Raw genomic sequence first — 17,866 nt, forward strand, 5'->3', positions numbered from 1 at the left:
AATTTTACATATGGTTCATTTATTATTAATTTTGTTCCAAACTTGTTAGTTTTTAAAAATAAATCTGTTAATTTTTAATAATAAATTTTTTTTCTGAAAAATTTTTTTTTTTTTGTTAAAATTATTAACTATATTGGTAAATATAATTGTCTGTAAAAAATTTCCTCTATATATACGTTAATAACCAAACTACGAGAAGTGCCGAAAACCTTTTGTCCGCACTGTGCGCCATGCCAAAAGAAATACATACTAGGTTATATTCTTGAATTGGATCAAACGACTGACAAGAGGCATCAGCCAACGGACATATTCATATTTTCAGCGAAATTTTACACAATGCCAAATAAATGTAACAATTAAACGAGGCAAAGCATATTGTAGCTGTCCACGCTTTATTTGCTTTATTAAATTAAACAAAGAGAAATTATTTCTTTTCATTGGTGTCCCAAGGCTTGAACCTATCGTGGTCATGGAAAAAGTAGAATCGGACAGTAGTCTTGATAGAATAGTTTTTATCCCCTACAATCTACAATCTATTCAATCTATACAATCTATACAATCTATAATCTACAATCTATAATTGACATTCCACAGCTTATCTTTGCGTTCGTGTCTTTCAGTTTTCTACTTAAAATAGCTTGGAACAATTGCGAAGAAAAAGGACTCACAGGCAATCTATTCCGAGCACTGACTCATGATTTCCGTGACTTATACATATATATACGTATATGTGCAAGTGTTCTTGAATATTTGTCTGGAACTAGGCTGTTACTGATCATTGCGGAAAATATACCATATAGCATGGGGAGAGTAATATTTATCGATACCTTCATCGATAAAAGGAAGACGAATCGTTCCGTCCCCTCGTGGAACGAATATTTATACCTCGAAGGAAAGTTTGTTTGTCAAAAGATTATGAACTTTCGATGTTCATGCAACGGCGGAAAAAAGGGTAGCGCGATCAATGGCAATTAATCTTCTAGAGTAGCCGTAGTCCGTCGCGACGGAAGGCCAATCGACGAAACAGGACAGGGGTAGGACAGAACGGACTTTTTATACAATTATCTTTATTAAGTGTCACAATTGATATTACCGATAACTCATATCTTGATTCTACAAGTAATTATCCAGTACTTGGCTGCCGAAATACACGCTACGTTAGTTCACTTGGTTACTGGCACTTCTGAGATATTGTTTAATCGCTAGTTAGATGCTAAACAACTCCGGTACGTGGACTTCAGACAAATGGTTCGAACCCAATTTTCTCGCTCCTTGCAGCAGGGACTGAGCAAATCATTTGGCAATCATTCTGAATCGAATTGTACACCACCAAAAAAGAGAAAACGAACTAGAACGGAACGAAATAATAAACTCTATAATATTTTCTATAGTTGATCGACAGGAGGGTGAACGCTTTGTAACGACAACTTTCAGAAGCAACCTATAGTTTGGCAGTTTCAGAGAGAATCAGTTTCGAAGAATTTGCTCAACCCTGTACAAAGAGTCTGATGGAAGAATTGTGCTTCCTGTTTCTCTTTTTTTTTTGTTTTTTTTTTAGAAAAATCGATCGTTCTCGCGAATACACGATCGGTCTCCGGCCTGTGTTGCTATGCGACCGGCAAGCGTCCTCAAAAAACGTAATCGCAAAATATACGATTGTGTTTCTAACAAGCTAGGGCGACTCGTGGAAGCTACGGTTGCTCGACGATCAAATATTTATCGGTTATTGTTAAACGCTTCGATGTGTCGTTCGGCTATAATAGTCTCTCGTATCTCGCGGAATCGGAGCTAAGAAGATGTTTGGTCCATTGGATTCTCGAGATATCGTCGAGGCGAAAGCTTGGTCACCCTACTATCGCTAACGTAGCAACGTGGTTACACAACATTTTCCCGCCGTTAAATGCTATTTACTCGTTTACTCGCTCACTCGATTAGGGTCAGGTTATACCAGGCAGGTCAAACGCTGAGGATGTACAAATGCTAGATACAAAAACAGGATGAACAAATTTCGTCGACAGAATTTGTTTATCCTATTTTTCTATCAACCGTTTATAGAACCTCAGCGTCTGACCTGCCTAGCATAATCTGACCCTCACTCGTCTATTCCCCTATTCGTCTACGCATCCGTTTGCCGACCGATAGACTGTGGATCTCGATTTGTTCATTGGTATTACGGATCTTTTCTTCGGTCACGATATTGGTCAGAACGAAAAGTATACTAATTGTAAGCCTACGCTACAGAATCCGCAGTCTATTTGTCAGCAGCCGCTTTACCGATCGTCCGAATTTTCAGCGATTTCGGATTCCGTCGTCCCGGCCTATGTGACGCACGAATTGCGTACGAATATGTGTATTTATACGTAATGTATACGGAAGCACGGTCTACGATCTCTACGAATTACACGGCTCCACTAAACTTATCTAGATCCTCCTAAAACTACTCAGACTTCAGTTAACATTTACTTTAATCGTTACAGATCTGTTTAAAAGAATAACATTGTGGATCGTTCGTAACGACGTCTACAGCCTCTACGGTTTTTCGTTTTACACGTTTGTTAGCTCGTTTTAATACTGCATCTGAATAAACTAGATTCATCTTTCGTGACGATACGGCCATTGATATTTCGTATACTATCCTTATGTTTATAATGTATTACCCTAATTTGACACAGAATTTTTTCGTATACAGTCTTAACGTTACTCAATGATGGTGCTCGTTTATCGTGCTAAAAATATCCCTCGAACTACGAACTTTCCCTCGTACAGAAGAGTTTTTACCCTTTCCTCTCCTCAATATTTTCGTTTTTCTTTGGATTTTTCTTTGGTCACCGTCTTGTATAATGTAGCCTTATGAAGTACTCGCTGTTACACAGCAATGCTTTGTTTGGACAAAATAACGCGCTTTCTTTTAGAACGTTCGACGTCACTCAAATCCGTTCACGTGTGTTCTGTATGTATATGTCGTACGTGTTCGCGCGTCGCGTGTTGATGTAGTTGTGTATTTATTGTTATGTGTTTTGTTGTATACGTACGCGTACGCGTGTGCGTGTGTAAACACTTTTAATGTCTTTTTTAATAACGATAAGATAAAATTCCACCCTCTCCTACCTCCCTTTCTCATCGACTAAACTATCAATTAAACGTAAAATGATTGAACGTTAAACCTTTGTACCTTTTCTCCTTTAATCGACATCGAGTACATGCCGCTCAAACATGTTACGCATAATATCTAAACAATTTACGATCTCGAAAAACTAGTAACATCGGAGAACACAAATATTGAGCGCAAACGATTCGTAATTATGTATTGTGCCATCGCTATTCTACGATACTCGCGATTGCGATTCACTTGAATACTCAACCCATTGGAACACGGATCAATTTTCGTAGCATTAAAGATATCGCCGATTTACAAAAAATCACAGTTTTATTCCGCCAAGTTTCTTTCGACAACTTTTACTCGGTACTCTACTCAACTGACAAAAGATATCGCTTCTGGCCTTAATATTTAATATTTCATCGTGTTCGTTATCAATGAGTTAACGTATTCCAATTTAAGACGATTCAAATAATACTGTATATATGTATATTTATACGTATATATCGTGTATATACTGTTAATGCTGTTATCGTTTATCGTATTATACAATCATTGTTGTGTCCATTTAGATATTAAACTTTCGTAGAATCTTCTCTAAGAAATGGTACCGAGAGCGGTCTCTAATTCGAATTTCTATCCTAGGGATCGAGAAGAAAATGTATACACGGTAAATATAGATAAACCAGTAAAAAATACAAATTTCTTATTTCGACTAGAGTGTTTAAAACCTATTGTTATTATCACTTGTACTATGTACGTACGAGTTATAAAATAATAATCACTAAATTCATCAACAACAATGGAAATGTATGTCCAGCAACATTGATAAGATAAAAAATTACGAAAAATATATATATATATATGTATTATATATGTACGTATATATATATATACACACATATATATATATATTTGCCCGTTGCTATTTCCGTGTAAAGAAAACCTAGTCACGGCTCAAGAACAAACAACGGAGTGCCTGTTGTTAACGATAACGTATCTAACGCTAATCGTAAACGAGTGAACAGAAATATAGAAAATTTGTTGTTGCCTCTCGTGTTAGCACCATTAATATTCAAAACTAAAGCTCGTTCGTTCGGTAACACCTAAACACGACCGTTCCCTAAATGATTACGCCTCTCTAAAACCATTCTTCGTACTGGTTACCCATGGTTCATCTCATTAAATCCGCTGCTCTTTGTCTGTCTCGATGCACCTCTCGAGGATGCATCCTTTTACGGTGTGAAAAACAGTTACCTGAACTCGCGAAAGCTTTCGGACAGTAGGGACATTGATAAGGCCTTGCACCTGTATGCTGGTTTATGTGAAACTTCAAATCCTGATTTCTTTTGAACGTTTTGTTGCAGAGAGGACACGCGTGCGGTCTCAGGTCCGAGTGCGTGATACTGTGGGCACGCAGCGTTGAATTCGTTGGATAAACTCTCCCGCAAACGTTACATGGAAACTGTATCCCCCCGTGGTACTCCTTGTGTCTAAATAAATTCGACTGTGTCTTAAAGCTGAAAACATTGCCGAAAAAACCAAAAAGAAACATAAACCACCATTACCAGAACTTGCTCGATTATATGTAGCTGTTTCTAATAATTGATTGTCACTTACATTCTACCACATATGTCGCAACCGTACTTTCCCTTAGGCCGATGAGTCTCCAAATGCACTTTTAGATTACCCTTGGTAGAAATTTTTTTACTACAAATTGGACAGACAAAGTTCCCAGATGAATTATTATCGGTATTCATGTGAAGCACGCCGTTTGTGGAGTAGACTTGCTGCGATCTTAAGATAGGCTTTCCATCGGCTCGCTTATCTTTAGGCAAATGAGACCATAGATGATTTTGTAGACCAATTTGCGATATAAACGATCGAGAACATATTGTGCATTCGTGAGGCTTAGACGGTGCATTGGAAATCAGTTCCTCGTCGTCTACCTGCGCTCTATCACCATTGTTCTCTTCTTCTTTCTCTTTCTTTATGTCTTCGGTCCTGTAAAAAAAATATGCAACAGTTTGTAAATACGTAAGTCTCTTTAAACATCTATACAGTATAGTACTAGAGAAGTAATCTTACTTGTTCGTTAAGGATAATGGTTCTGGAGAATCGACTCTTGCTATTTTGTCTTCGGTATCCGATGCATCTGAAGTTTCAGACTCTGACTGTTCCATACCATATTGTAAAAATAACATTGGATCTACTTTCACTTCCATTTCCTCCATGCTCGGAGTTTGACATTTCTCTTCTTGTGACATTAATTCTGATGGCCCCAATGGCTCGCCTTCAGCCAAGATTTCTATTGCACCCTGTAAGGAAACGTCGGTCTAACGTAATTCAACAAAATTACTTCCAACGAAGAATATTTGCTGTTTACTTTTGTTAATATCGTATGTAGCAATCCCCGATCTTCCACCTTTCTTGTTTCATCTTGTGCGTCTTTAATGCTCTCCGAATCCACATCCTGCATAGCATTTATATTATCCATACTACTGTATAGTTGCAACCTTAATTTCTCTTGGGTTCTATAAGCCATCATCGCGAAGCGATGAATGCTCTCTATTCTCTTGATACATGTAACGCACACCATTTTTGAAAATTTGTCTTCCGAAGATACCTATAATAAAATTTATATTATTAATGCAAGGCAGACAAAACAATGGAAAAATAATAATAACAAGTAAAAATGTTGAAAAAGTAGTTGATGGCGACAAAAAAACCTTAAAGCAACGTTGCTAAAAAAATATTATTTTCCAACATCATTCGACAAAAAATTTTCAATTTTTCGTGAAATTGTTCGCTGTCGTCAAATATAAAAATTAACCTTACGGTTCAAATGAAAGTTAACATTTTTCTATCTGCTACTTCCAAAAATATATAATTATATATTGTTAATCATATGTTAAACATTTCGCCCATTATTTCATTCAAGAAACGTCAGACATTATTTGTAAGCGTTTCGTGTATCGAATTATACTCATAGATGCACGAGGCTATGCGTGTATATTCATGTATGATATGTATGTGTATGTGTTATATATATATCATATACAGTATACTTATTGTAATCAATAAAATGCTAATTTTTAACACTTTTATATTCGTAACAAAATGGATCCCTCCAGGCCATCCCTTAGGAACATTCGATATATCATGTATCATTTATATATACACCCGCACGCAATTCGATCGAATTAATTATCGTTTAATTGCACCGATGAGAAAAATTGTTGCTCGAAATGAATCGTCGCACCATATTCGTTTCTACATTTAGAAACGACGAATATTAAATTTAATGTTTAACGAAATACTTTAGTTCCGCATAAATATTCATCGTACAGATGTAACGATTAATTAATTAGTTACATTTCATTTCAGTGAAATTTTTCATTGTACTACCAGCAAAAGATCTAACAAGCCGATTAATTTTTGGAAATGATCAAATTAGTGAAACGGTATCACAGCAAATCTATAGTATAGGTTTACTTGGAAAAAAATAAGAAAACAGTTAATCTAATGTTATAATAAATAGTAATAGTAAATATAGCATTGCAGGCCGTTTTGAATTTGCATGAATACGCACTTACTAAATACACACGTTAATTCACGTGTAGGGATCATGGGGGTACGAGAGGGGTCGAGCAGGTCAGAGATCAGAGATCAGAGATCAGAGAGAGGGTCTCATTGAGATTTTGAAAAAAAAGTGCACACTGCACACACAAACTCGGTTCGACTGTGTCCATGCAGGCGCGCATACAACGGCGAACGTGGTATTCGCATGGAGCGCGGTCAGACTCACCAAGATGTACAGATATTTTCGTATTTTGGTCTGCAGGTAGTGCCGTCTACCATCCTCGGCGAAAATGTGGACACCGTCGTTTCTTGGTATGTCACTAGCACAAATTCGACAGTGGAGCTCGTCCTCCCGATCGCGTTCGAAATCGCGACCCGCCGTACCCATTTCAAAATGAAACGAGAAAGAAAAAGCAAGTGGACGAGCTATCACCCACGTGAAGGATGAACCCACGTTTCTTTCGCACAACGAATATGTATCTCGATGCCGGAGCACGAATTTGAAAAAAATACTACAATTACGGAGAAACGGTGTTTCACGGCTGTTTGTTCACAACGTTAATTTCATTGCTCATTGTTATATTTTTCTCCCCCCCTTTCCCTGTCCCGTTATCTTAACACCTCAATGAATAAATGTCCGAAACCTCCGACAATAAAACTTTTCACCGATGCATCTTTACGATGTGCCAGCGTGTCCAAGAGGGTTGATTATTCTAACGATTTTTTTTTACTTATGAGTCCCCCGGATTGGGTGAGATTACTCTGGCACAACGTTGACGCTTTAAAAACGACGTCGGCGCCGGGCGTCGGCGTCTCTCTCCCGAAACGAGTGCTCAATACAAAATATATAATAGCATTCGTCGATTTGAAAAACATATGTATATAACCAATTGTTTTATTTATGGATTCCGCCCGTATTAAACGATATCACCGTTGCAGGTTGTTGCGGCGAGCCTTTTATATTGTTTTCTGGCTGTTTACGCGTTAATTAATGTTACCCCGTTAAATAGTTCGGTTCTCATTTCTAAAATACTACCCCTCGTCACAAATAAAGAATAAAATGTATCAGCGCGGTACTCTTAATTGGTCCGCCATCTTCTTTCACCAATTCGTTTGTATTTTTTCATTTTCCACCGCGAGAGATGATCCGATTGATCTTGTAGCCGGCATATCGATGCCACGGTAAGCTTATCACATTAGGAATACACGTAGATCGATAGATTTTCTTCAAAGTTATCGGATATCGTGAAAAATAGAACGAATTTTTCCAAACTTTCCCGCCATTTTTCTGCTCGTGTATTACTACGCGCATGTCGAGAGAGGGATGATTGTGAACGTTTTTGTCGGTGTGGAAAATAGTTCCAGGTACTTGCGAACGAACAGCCTCCCCCTTGGATATGCTACGGCCCCATTTAAAAAAAATCAATACTTAATAATTAGCAATTAATACATTCCTTCGGTATATACTGATATCTTGTCTTCTCAAGTTTTTTACGTTCGTACGTGTTCTGTGGAGATTTAGTGTTGAATTTTAGACGTATCTTTAGCTTTATCTATATTGAACAGCAGGCATAATTATTAACTAGGAGTAAATTATTCATTCATATAAATTTTACTTACACCAAAAGTCACTTTTGTATTGCAATAAACCTCTTTTAATTTTAAACATTCCGAATTGTAGTTTTTTTTCTGAAGGTTAATGATGTGTCAAACGATTGAGGTTCGTTATACATATTGAAATATTTGTATCGTAATTTCTTTTCGTTTCAGGATTTTTTATGAAAATAGTCATTTAGCTTGTATCAATGTTACTATTAAAATAAAAACGCAGTAAATAATGTAGCTAAATAAATGTACATTTTGTATGAATGCCAAAGGAATTCAATCCTCGAGAGAGTATATTTCATAAAATATAAAGAACTGTTCTTACAAATATTGTTGTGGTATTAGTAAATATCTTGTGTAATAAATATATAGCTTGTCAAAGTACAAAGTATATATTTATTCGGTCAATTTTAACTGTAAATCCAAGTCACAAATACGATTGGTTTATAAATATCGATTGTGTATTCTAGTTCTTCCTTTGGATGCCTCGTGAAAAATTATAGATGTACTCTGGATTTAACATTTTGCTTTATTCTGTATTGGTAAGAATAATTTAAATTCTGCAGGCAATTCGTCTTCCGAATACAGTCTATCCGAAAAGTATACTCTTCTTATTCTACAATTGGCATGAATTTGAATTCTCAATGTTTCCACGTAGTTTGTTCCATATGCGCGTCTGGTGAAGTCTGCTAAATTGAATTGAATTTGATTCCATCCATCATCCAGTCTCATCGGCATAGTGCAAATAAATGGTTTAACTCTGGTCGTAGACTGATAATTGCTAGCTCGAAATCTACGGCGTACATTCTTATCGTCGATTACCTATAATAAATTAATTGGAAGAAACCTGGTGATCGGTAATCGATGGTTAAACGATCTTTTGATTTTTATATCTTACCTGAACTTCAAATGTAAAATACTTTTTCAGATTTTTAATGATCATCACTAAGAATGGCAATTTTATACCCAATGTTTTTCTGGGATCTGCTGGGCACGTAATGTACGTGGTGCTGACATTACTACCCAATATTTCTAACACTAAACTTTGTATGTCATTATCCGTTATTCGCTTTATGTGACCATTTCTTACTTTCTTGTCCCAAATCTGTAACGGTTTGCTACCGATACTATACAAGATCGATAAAAATCCACTTTGGAATGTATTCTTAAACATGTTCCTCTATTTCTATCGCGAATGTTGCTTTTTCCCAAATTATTTCTTTTATTCTATTCTAATCGGATAGATACGTTTTCCAAGTTCAAGAAATTTTGTGCGATCCGTGGTATTTACAACTTAACCTCCCTTCATTTTACAACGCTAACACTTATCAAAAAGTTACACATTTCAAATCATTTCAATGCCGGAACAATGAATCTATATCACGTTTAACGTTGGTTATCAAACGCGAACATTTTCATTGTAACTTATCATTTTCTTTTAGAAATTTAACTCTCCGAAATAACTTTACCGATGAACATAACCTATAACATATCTGTTTGATCAATGTTGCCGTAGGATTCGCAATGACATCGAAAATCGATTGTTGTCTCGATTCTTTATGAATATCGAGGATTTTAAATCAATGAAAATTCATACCTATATAATTGAGGAGTATAAATAAAAAGAATGCTACGCGACAACATGAACGTTTTTACAATAATTTATTGATGTCAAATACAAACCGATAAAGTTTAAATAAGCGGTAGATGTCTACGTATTAAACCATCATTTTCTCTTTTAAAACGGGGTTAACGCCGATTCCTCGGCAATAAAAAACTTTATCAGTGTAAAATTTTTACTGTCATATAATGCTACTTTTTTTATTTATTTCTGTAATATCGTTATCTTGTTTTCCTTTGTATTCGCTCGACGTTACTGAAAATCACATTTTGCGACTGTAGCCTCTCAAGGAATGAATAAGAAAAACTGAAAAAACGACTGACTCGGAACAAGTACTGCTTTCATTTTTTCGGAAACAACGATCGCGCGTGTACGTATCATATGATTTCTTCAATTAAACAAAGATACTAATACACAATTCTTCGTCAAAGAAAGTTTCTGATAATTCGATTCGTCGTTCTCGTTAATATTTTGTTGAAACGATTTCTTTGCCATTCGGTACATATCCACAGAGATTTCTCACTTTTACTAAAGACCAATAAGCTTCCGTGGTTCGTATAAAAATGATAATTCTCGAGACCGGAAACAAAATATACATTATTATTAATTCGTAATTTATAATACGATTACAAGTAAGCGTACAATGTTCGGCGTCGATACTGCTCGACAGTTACAGGTTTAACAGAAAAAAAAAAAGAAAAAAGAATCAAAACATTATGATACGAAACATTTCGAATCTGACAGTTTATTTCTAATGTATCTGCAACGTTTCTCGAAATCAGCTTCATCCTTCATATTCCTTCGACATAATTCCACTTCGTACACCTTAGTAATTAATACTTTATTCGCTTATTATTACAACTAACTATTGTATTATAGTTTACGCGGATAAAATAGGTCCTGCAACGGGGGATGGGAATGGGGATGGGGATGGGGTGGTGATGGGGTACGCTTTACGCAGGATTCACGTTTCGTCTATGGTTGTTACCTCCCGCTCAAAATCTAACCTGACGAAAGAAAAAAAAAAAGACATGTTTAGCGCACGCAAAATCTTTTCTTTCGTTCTCTTTTCTTTTCATCTCATATCGGAACAGTGAATCCCACGGGAAGAAGGAAGGCCCATTCTATGAAGCAATATCTCGGAAAAAGGAACATTCATTAACTCGTCCTCGAGCGATCTATTTATATAAATAATTTTGTAAGTTATCGCGCGCAAGGTAATACGAAAGGTTATCTCTTAACGAAGAAGTCATTTCATAAATAATGTACATGCGACGCAACGAGTTCAAAAAAAGGACCCTTGTAAAAAGAAAAACGAAAAATATGGGAAATGAAGTTAACGCCGTTTTCTAATTCGATTCGAGTTAATACTTGTAACGCGAACGTATCGTTATGCTCGTCGCACAAGAGACATTAGTTAACTCGTACTCTGAAAACTAGAATTCTCGTTTACATGGGTCATTTAGTATTTTGAACTCCTAAAATTCTCTCGTTTCTTCTTCATGTAGAACTCCATTGATACGGAGTTGCGTTGCAGATCATAAAAGATGAACCGATCATGAACAGACATCATGGAGGAACTCCGCAATTGAATAATACCGTTGCTTTCTCTCTTTTTGTTCTGTTTTCGCTACTGTCGAACAACATTCGAGATACCTTACGAGTAATTTCATGGGTATAATGAATGTAAGATAAGTCTTCGGCACGAACCGGAACAACGTATTCCTTCCTCATCGTTAGACGAAGATACGAGCAAGCTTGATCTCTCGACGTTATCTTCATTCATTATTGTATCTTTTTCTTTTTCTCTCTTTCTTTCTTTCTTTTTTCATTTTATCATCGTCACCCTCAGCATCGTTACAAATTATTCTTGGCAATAAGACAAAATTTACGACGCTTTAAAAATATCGTTACGTTGCATACCATCGCGGCGAGCCCGCGATGAAATGTACCTTCGTTCGCGATCGTAATGTAACGAGAGAAATTTTGAATTATTACCATTTTCAACTACAATTTCCGATACATCCAAAATCAATTCAAGTTCCCTTAGTGGATAACGGATGTATGAAAATTTGAATGTCCTTTACTTCTCAATACCTCGCGGAACACGAATACTATGACCCCAGAGTGCTTCTAGGCCCCACGAAAAAGCAAATTGGGGCGATCATATATGAATATATCACATTACCTTTTCTTCAATCCCTATTAAACTAAACAGAAATGTGTGCAAAGTTTGTCGAGCACGGTGAAGAGTCTCCAATCAATTGCCAAAGGCTCGGTACAGTCTTTGCGATTAAAACGAAAACAGGAATGAGAGTGTTTTCGTCATTCGATTGGAGACACTTGAAACGCGTAACTCTCCGACATATTCTAATTGGATTCCGTATCGAAGACGCGCGCTTCGTGTAACATGGATCGTCATATGCAGAATTCGAAATAATCGTGATCAGAGAGGACTCCGTTTCGTTCAACGAAACGGAATCAAAACTTTTGGTCAAATTAATCGATCGTTTTCCAATTTCCTTCAGGACCTGCGTACACGAAGATCCACGAACCAACTGTAGTATTTCACTGACTCGAATGCGCTGACATCAGGTAATAAGACATAACAGACATTCTATTCGCGGAAGAATGAGAAAGCTAAGGATTAAATAGAGAAACTAAGAGATGGCCGCATTTCATCTCAGATTTCAATATTCTTCTCACTTAAATGTTTCTACAATGTTCTCATGATCATAAACCACGACTCTCTGGAGAATGACCATTTTTTTCATTCGGTTATAACGTCTATGCGACGACTCGTGTTTACCGATTGTGGTCCTATCAATGAAATTGTTATAATAAATATAGTAGAATCGACGAGCACTGTTAGGATCACAATCTTGATCAAGCACCAATAAGAATTCTTATGTCTCTCTCTCTCTCTCTCTCTCTCTCTCTCTCTCTCTCTCTCTCTCTCTCGCTGCAGTTCCCTAAGCATAGAAAAAAACTGTAATATAAATGAATCCACTCGATGATCGCTTCGTATCAAACGTAGATCCTACGCCTTAGTACCATTTAAGTTTCAAGATTATCGCAAGAGTCTACCGAGGAGGTTGCTATGAACGATCGTTATGTCACTCGTAAAACAAACGGCATTTTCGCATGCTCACTTTCCCTCTCCCTCGCCCTCTCGTTAATAACTCGAGTGGTTATTGGTGCTTGAGCAATTTTCTTGACGCGATTAAGGCACTGCAAAAGACTGATCCTCCATAAAAGCTACTGATCTTCCAAATACGCAGTCCATTATGTTAAAGACGTAATGGCGTAATATGCGAAGACCGAGTCATCGGTGATTCAATGTTTGAAGTTATCGTGTAATAAGGCCCAGAGAGACTGACCGAGAAGTATCATTTTCCCGTAGATTAGAGTTCATTCAACAACTGTAATTACACGTAAATACATTAATAAAAAGCAAAACGTATCGTCTATGATACTACATACAAAAATATAATTTAGGAAGACTACGTAAAAGCAACAGTGCACACTAATAAAAAAAAAACAAAAATCTGCAATCCTGATTATATGAAACTAGCAATATATTATTATAATTAATACTAATAATAATAATAATAATAATAGTAATAATAATAATGATGATAATAATGGTGATGATGACAATGATGATGACGACGGCTATGACAATAATAATAATAAATGTAATGAAACCAAATCGTTAATTTTAAGAAGTCTACGATACAATTCAAAGAGTCGAGGTTTAATATTAACACTTGATATTGATGTTAACATTAAACCTACAATTAAATCACTCGCTTTTTTAAGATCATTTTCAAACGTGCCTTCGTCATATCCGTAACTTCGTGAAATATTCCTAAATTAGCTTTCCTTTGCAATGCCTTAAAACGGCAATGTAAATTAAAGTTACGTTAGATAAGCCTTAAATACTATATGATTACTTATCGATAGTTCCATCCATTATATTGTTTTTAACTTGAATGCTAATATGTATTCCGTCCCCGGACGCACCTTTATCCTTTTTTGTTTGCGAATTCGATGCATTGTCAAGACCCAGTTTGCTTAAAGTGCGTAAAGCTTTTAATGCTGCTTGATTACGGCTCGCGTTCCTTGTCGGCCCATTGCCATGGCAAACTTGCGGCGGGTCTGTATTCAGCGTCACCAGCGACAGATATTCTTTATTTACCGCACCCTAAAAAGTTTAAATAATATATTGATTACGCGCGCACACACACACATGTTCATACACATGAACCTACATACTACCTTAGGAAAATCATTGAATTCCACGCTGAAGTTGAATAATTGAGAGAGATATTTCAGTTGGTCTTTAGGAGAAACTGTGGCTGGATTTTGTTGTTGTTGTCCTCGCAGTTCCTCGGCAACAATTTGTACACTAGGTCCACTACCTAATTTCGATTCTTGACCTCCATCCACCAACAAAAGCCCAGGTACTAGCTGACGTCCGATAGTTCCTGATCACAATTGATGAAGGTTTTTCAATGTACTCGTGCACAACGAACAACAAACAACAAACAACGAACCAACAACGTACACTACGCATGTCCAAACCGATTTCAATGAGTACAGAACTAAGAATATTTCACCGGAGCTAACGTTCCGTCGAATGATGCGACAAAATATATAAATAAGATCCTTACTACATTGGATTCTCCTTCACCCCATCTTCCCCAATAAACCACCCTAACATAATACTTATTTTCTCTTGTTTAGCTCTGACAGCTCTTTTCGTGCTTGGCCATGCCTGATTTTACAATTTGTGTGTCTCACCTCCAACTGGATGAGATGGGGTTTCATTGATTTGTTCGTCTTCCAAGAAAGTAACTTTCCTAGGCTTCGATTCGGTGGTCTCACTCTCCCCTGTTTTTATCGATGGCTTTGTGGGCTGCGGTTTACTGTAACCTAATTGAGCCAAAAGAGCTTCCGCTGCGGCTCTCTTGGCTAGCTTCTTATTAGGACCCATTCCCTGAGCAGAATGCTGACCCATAGTAACTTCCATGACGAATTCTCTTCGTCTTGGTCCACCTTTCTCTTCGATTAAATTATAGACAGGTTCTTTTTCTCGTTTAGCTTGCTGTATTTGAACCAATCGGGAAATTGGATTTACTTTTTCCGCAGCTTCGGACTCGGAACGCGGCTCTTGATACACTTTTATCAAATTTCGTGATTTTTTCTTCGTCGTTGCGGATTTGCGTTTGAGTCGCATCGGACGATTCTGTATAGTTTCGGGCAGCGGTGGCAAACGATTCAACTCTTCCAACATGAACTCTGCCGCATGTCTTTTCGACACCTAAACGATAGATTTCACAGTTTACAGTTGATCTTTTGCTATTGAATATACTACATGTAAGACTTACTTTCTTCGAAGGTCCTTCTCCGAACGTGACTTTATCGCCGATGGTACATTGCGTTTTAAATGTCCGAATGTGAGGCTTACCGATTTCAGACACAACTTCGAAACTAACGGGTAAACTGCGTTTCAATGCCCTCTCGTGAACCAACGATACTGGACTTTTTAATTCGGCGATTGGATCTTTGGCATCGCCTAATGTACCGTTCTCGCCCGTGTTACAAGTATTTGCTACTTCAGGTAATGGTAATTGGCGTAATTGTTCCAAAGCTTTGCTTGCTGCATCGTGTCGTGCTGCTTGGCCTGTCACACCCCTACCGATGAATTCGCGTTCTCCTACCTATAAATTTGGACACGTTTAATGTTTGTGTTGGGTGTATCTGTATCAGATCGTGTCCGTAACATTGAAGTATTTCATTACCTTTAAAGATACAAAATACAGTTGAGGTTCCGCGTGGAAGCCACGATTATATGTAGGAAAACGAGGATTAAATATTCGGGGAAAATTTCCTAGACCATGCGTAACATATTGCTGTAACCCTGCTGGGGGAGCCTGTCTAATGGTATAAACAGTCGGTTCTCCTCTCTTCATAGCCAAAGCATTTAACTCGACGGTTGGAGGTAAATTCCCTGCAAAAGAATTCTCTTGTAGGAGCTCGAATCGTTCGCGTCAGTGCTGTCCATAGTTGAAACGATTTACAGCACTGAGTCGCGTTTCGCTCTAGATTTTGTTAAAAATACTATACAAGTACCAGAACCACTGAACCATTTTTCTGGATGTGCTACTCTCATCGCCTTTGTCGGTTTCGGTGGAGGCCGTTGATACCAGGTCTTGGTTAACGCTTCGGTCGCAGCACTGTGCTGAGCTTTCTTTATACTAGGACCGTCGGCAATGTATTCCTCTTGTCCGAGTTTCAGGGTTACCGTAAATCGTTTCTTGTGCGCTGGTCCTTGTTCGTTAGTCAACCTATATTGGTGCTGAATCTTATTAAAACGTGCTAACTCATTCAATAAGCACATCGGTGTTTTTTCTTTCATGTTTGCCAAAGCTGGATCAATCACGTTTACATGATTTTGGGTAGGTGGACTCTGATCTCTGGACTCTCCATTGTTGGTTTCATTTGTAGCTGGTTTAGATTGATCTATAGATTGCTGTAGTTGGACGTGTTGCTGCGAAGGAGGATTTTGTTGAGCGTTTTGTTGTTGCGGATATTGAGGTGGTTGCACGTTTGGATTTTGCAGAGTCACAGAGACAGTGTTCGCTTGGTCTTTTAAACTGACGCTAACCATGGTGCCTGAAAACCAGTATAATTATATCGACGGAAACATTGTTTATGTACAATGTATAGAATTAGAGTTGAAATCGTGCAATAGTACCGCTTGTATTGTGTGCATTCATGCCCATCAACATTGGTTGTCTTGGATTTCCGTGCGGCGGTCCAGGATGTTGTATGTGATGAATATGTTGTTGATGGGGGGGCATGGACAGTATTTGTTGATGTGGATTCCGATGCGGTAACGGATGCTGAGGCTGGTGTAAAGGGGCCATTGTAGCCTGTTGCATAGGACGCATCGGACCTCCCATTCTAGAAAATAAAATAGAGGACATTATTCTTTGTAACTCGGATAATAGACAATGTATTCAATTGACAAATGAATACTGATCGAGAGCTGAATATGCGGTAAGACGAATGGTTACGAACCTATTATGATCTCTGAGTTGGTTTTGCATTGTATGATGTTGGTGACGTATCATCGTACAAAAAGTTATGCAGAACCTAAAATGAAAAGAAAAGATATTAGAAATACACTGTAGACACAAAAAGTTATGCAGAACCTAAAATGAAAAGAAAGGTTATTAGAGATAGACTGCAGACACAAAAAGAAGTTGACATTGAAAAAAACACAGTTTACACGAATTAACACTTACACGCGAAGTTTAAATATTAACTTATAAGCACTAACGATAATTAGAAATTAACGATAATGGTTCAAACGAATCATAGTTTTCGTTGAAAGATAAACCCGATTACTTAATGTAAATTAATATAGTACAACGATGAGATTTTACAATTCGAAAGACGGCAACTAAGTTCCGAATCTATTTGACAGTATCAGTGAATACATGTACTATCTAGGCTGCAACGAGAACCGAAGAAATTTGTCAGCAGCCGAGAAATATAACGACGTTGACTAAGTGAAATGCATTTCTTTTCTTCGAACGAATCAGTCAATAGACAATGGGCTTGGCCCGGCTATTTGGCAGTGTAACTATGCGGTCGAATTTTCTTACCGAAGTTTGCTCTATTTCACGAAAATTTTCAAGTTATCCAACAGTGAAATTTCCAGCGAAACAGATCTGCCACTTAGAGGAACACTGCCAGGCCCTTTACACGGCTATTGGCAAACAGTAAAGAAAAATCGTCTGTAGACTAAAATGCGGCCATTTTGATGTGAGCCTCTCGGCCACCGTCTCTCACCCCTTCCAAAGGGCATCTTATACTTTCCGATTTTTTTAAAAGTCCACAGAATCGATTTCGATATCGATACTCTCGATTATTTAAATCAAGAATTG

The 17,866-nt window shown here is 37.4% G+C and overlaps 3 protein-coding genes and 1 long non-coding RNA gene across 7 annotated transcripts; 1 reads left to right on the forward strand and 3 right to left on the reverse strand.

Annotated features, from left to right (window-relative positions):
* The first annotated feature begins 1,057 nt into the window (after positions 1 to 1,057).
* On the forward strand, positions 1,058 to 1,870 carry LOC143365877 (uncharacterized). The gene is made up of 2 exons (XR_013084611.1): positions 1,058 to 1,417; positions 1,466 to 1,870. It is a non-coding gene; the product is annotated as an uncharacterized LOC143365877 (long non-coding RNA).
* A 54-nt stretch (positions 1,871 to 1,924) lies between these two features.
* Positions 1,925 to 7,202, reverse strand: LOC143365822 (uncharacterized). 3 transcript variants are annotated; one of them, XM_076806377.1, is made up of 5 exons: positions 6,906 to 7,202; positions 5,484 to 5,723; positions 5,186 to 5,433; positions 4,718 to 5,101; positions 1,925 to 4,617 (listed from the first exon to the last, which is right to left on the reverse strand). In XM_076806377.1, the coding sequence occupies exons 1-5, from the start codon at positions 7,065 to 7,067 to the stop codon at positions 4,272 to 4,274; spliced, it is 1,380 nt and encodes a 459-aa protein (XP_076662492.1). In that variant the 5' UTR covers positions 7,068 to 7,202; the 3' UTR covers positions 1,925 to 4,271. The 3 variants fall into 3 exon arrangements, with proteins under 3 accessions (XP_076662492.1, XP_076662493.1, XP_076662494.1); XM_076806378.1 differs by having other exon boundaries at positions 5,186 to 5,415; positions 6,906 to 7,199; XM_076806379.1 differs by lacking the exon at positions 6,906 to 7,202 and adding an exon at positions 5,936 to 6,340.
* A 1,464-nt stretch (positions 7,203 to 8,666) lies between these two features.
* Bug22 (cilia- and flagella-associated protein 20) lies at positions 8,667 to 9,829 on the reverse strand. The gene is made up of 2 exons (XM_076806225.1): positions 9,183 to 9,829; positions 8,667 to 9,106 (listed from the first exon to the last, which is right to left on the reverse strand). The coding sequence occupies exons 1-2, from the start codon at positions 9,456 to 9,458 to the stop codon at positions 8,801 to 8,803; spliced, it is 582 nt and encodes a 193-aa protein (XP_076662340.1). The 5' UTR covers positions 9,459 to 9,829; the 3' UTR covers positions 8,667 to 8,800.
* Positions 9,830 to 10,483: 654 nt separating this feature from the next.
* Positions 10,484 to 17,783, reverse strand: Stau (double-stranded RNA-binding protein Staufen). 2 transcript variants are annotated; one of them, XM_076806224.1, is made up of 10 exons: positions 17,585 to 17,783; positions 16,995 to 17,069; positions 16,669 to 16,877; positions 16,044 to 16,586; positions 15,713 to 15,921; positions 15,299 to 15,631; positions 14,712 to 15,231; positions 14,187 to 14,395; positions 13,932 to 14,112; positions 10,484 to 13,327 (listed from the first exon to the last, which is right to left on the reverse strand). In XM_076806224.1, exons 2-10 carry the CDS (start codon positions 17,045 to 17,047, stop codon positions 13,317 to 13,319), a joined length of 2,268 nt encoding a protein of 755 aa, XP_076662339.1. In that variant the 5' UTR covers positions 17,048 to 17,069; positions 17,585 to 17,783; the 3' UTR covers positions 10,484 to 13,316. The 2 variants fall into 2 exon arrangements, with proteins under 2 accessions (XP_076662339.1, XP_076662338.1); XM_076806223.1 differs by having other exon boundaries at positions 10,484 to 14,112.
* Positions 17,784 to 17,866: the final 83 nt, after the last annotated feature.

The sequence above is a fragment of the Halictus rubicundus genome, chromosome 2 (genome assembly GCF_050948215.1).
Source record: "Halictus rubicundus isolate RS-2024b chromosome 2, iyHalRubi1_principal, whole genome shotgun sequence".
Lineage (NCBI taxonomy): Eukaryota > Metazoa > Arthropoda > Insecta > Hymenoptera > Halictidae > Halictus > Halictus rubicundus.

Excerpts from the sequence above, each read along its gene's own strand:
- Stau (XM_076806223.1), bottom strand. The coding sequence starts at position 17,047 with ATGATACGTCACCAACATCATACAATGCAAAACCAACTCAGAGATCAT. Across the intron at positions 16,878-16,994 it reads CAACTCAGAGATCATAATAG|AATGGGAGGTCCGATGCGTC; the intron begins GTTCGTAACCAT and ends TTTATTTTCTAG. Across the intron at positions 15,922-16,043 it reads AAAATGGTTCAGTGGTTCTG|GGAATTTACCTCCAACCGTC; the intron begins GTACTTGTATAG and ends ATTCTTTTGCAG.
- Bug22 (XM_076806225.1), bottom strand. The coding sequence starts at position 9,458 with ATGTTTAAGAATACATTCCAAAGTGGATTTTTATCGATCTTGTATAGT. Across the intron at positions 9,107-9,182 it reads ATTTTACATTTGAAGTTCAG|GTAATCGACGATAAGAATGT; the intron begins GTAAGATATAAA and ends AATTTATTATAG.
- LOC143365822 (XM_076806377.1), bottom strand. The coding sequence starts at position 7,067 with ATGGGTACGGCGGGTCGCGATTTCGAACGCGATCGGGAGGACGAGCTC. Across the intron at positions 5,724-6,905 it reads GAAAATATCTGTACATCTTG|GTATCTTCGGAAGACAAATT; the intron begins GTGAGTCTGACC and ends ATTTTATTATAG. Across the intron at positions 5,434-5,483 it reads TACATACGATATTAACAAAA|ACCGACGTTTCCTTACAGGG; the intron begins GTAAACAGCAAA and ends GAATTACGTTAG.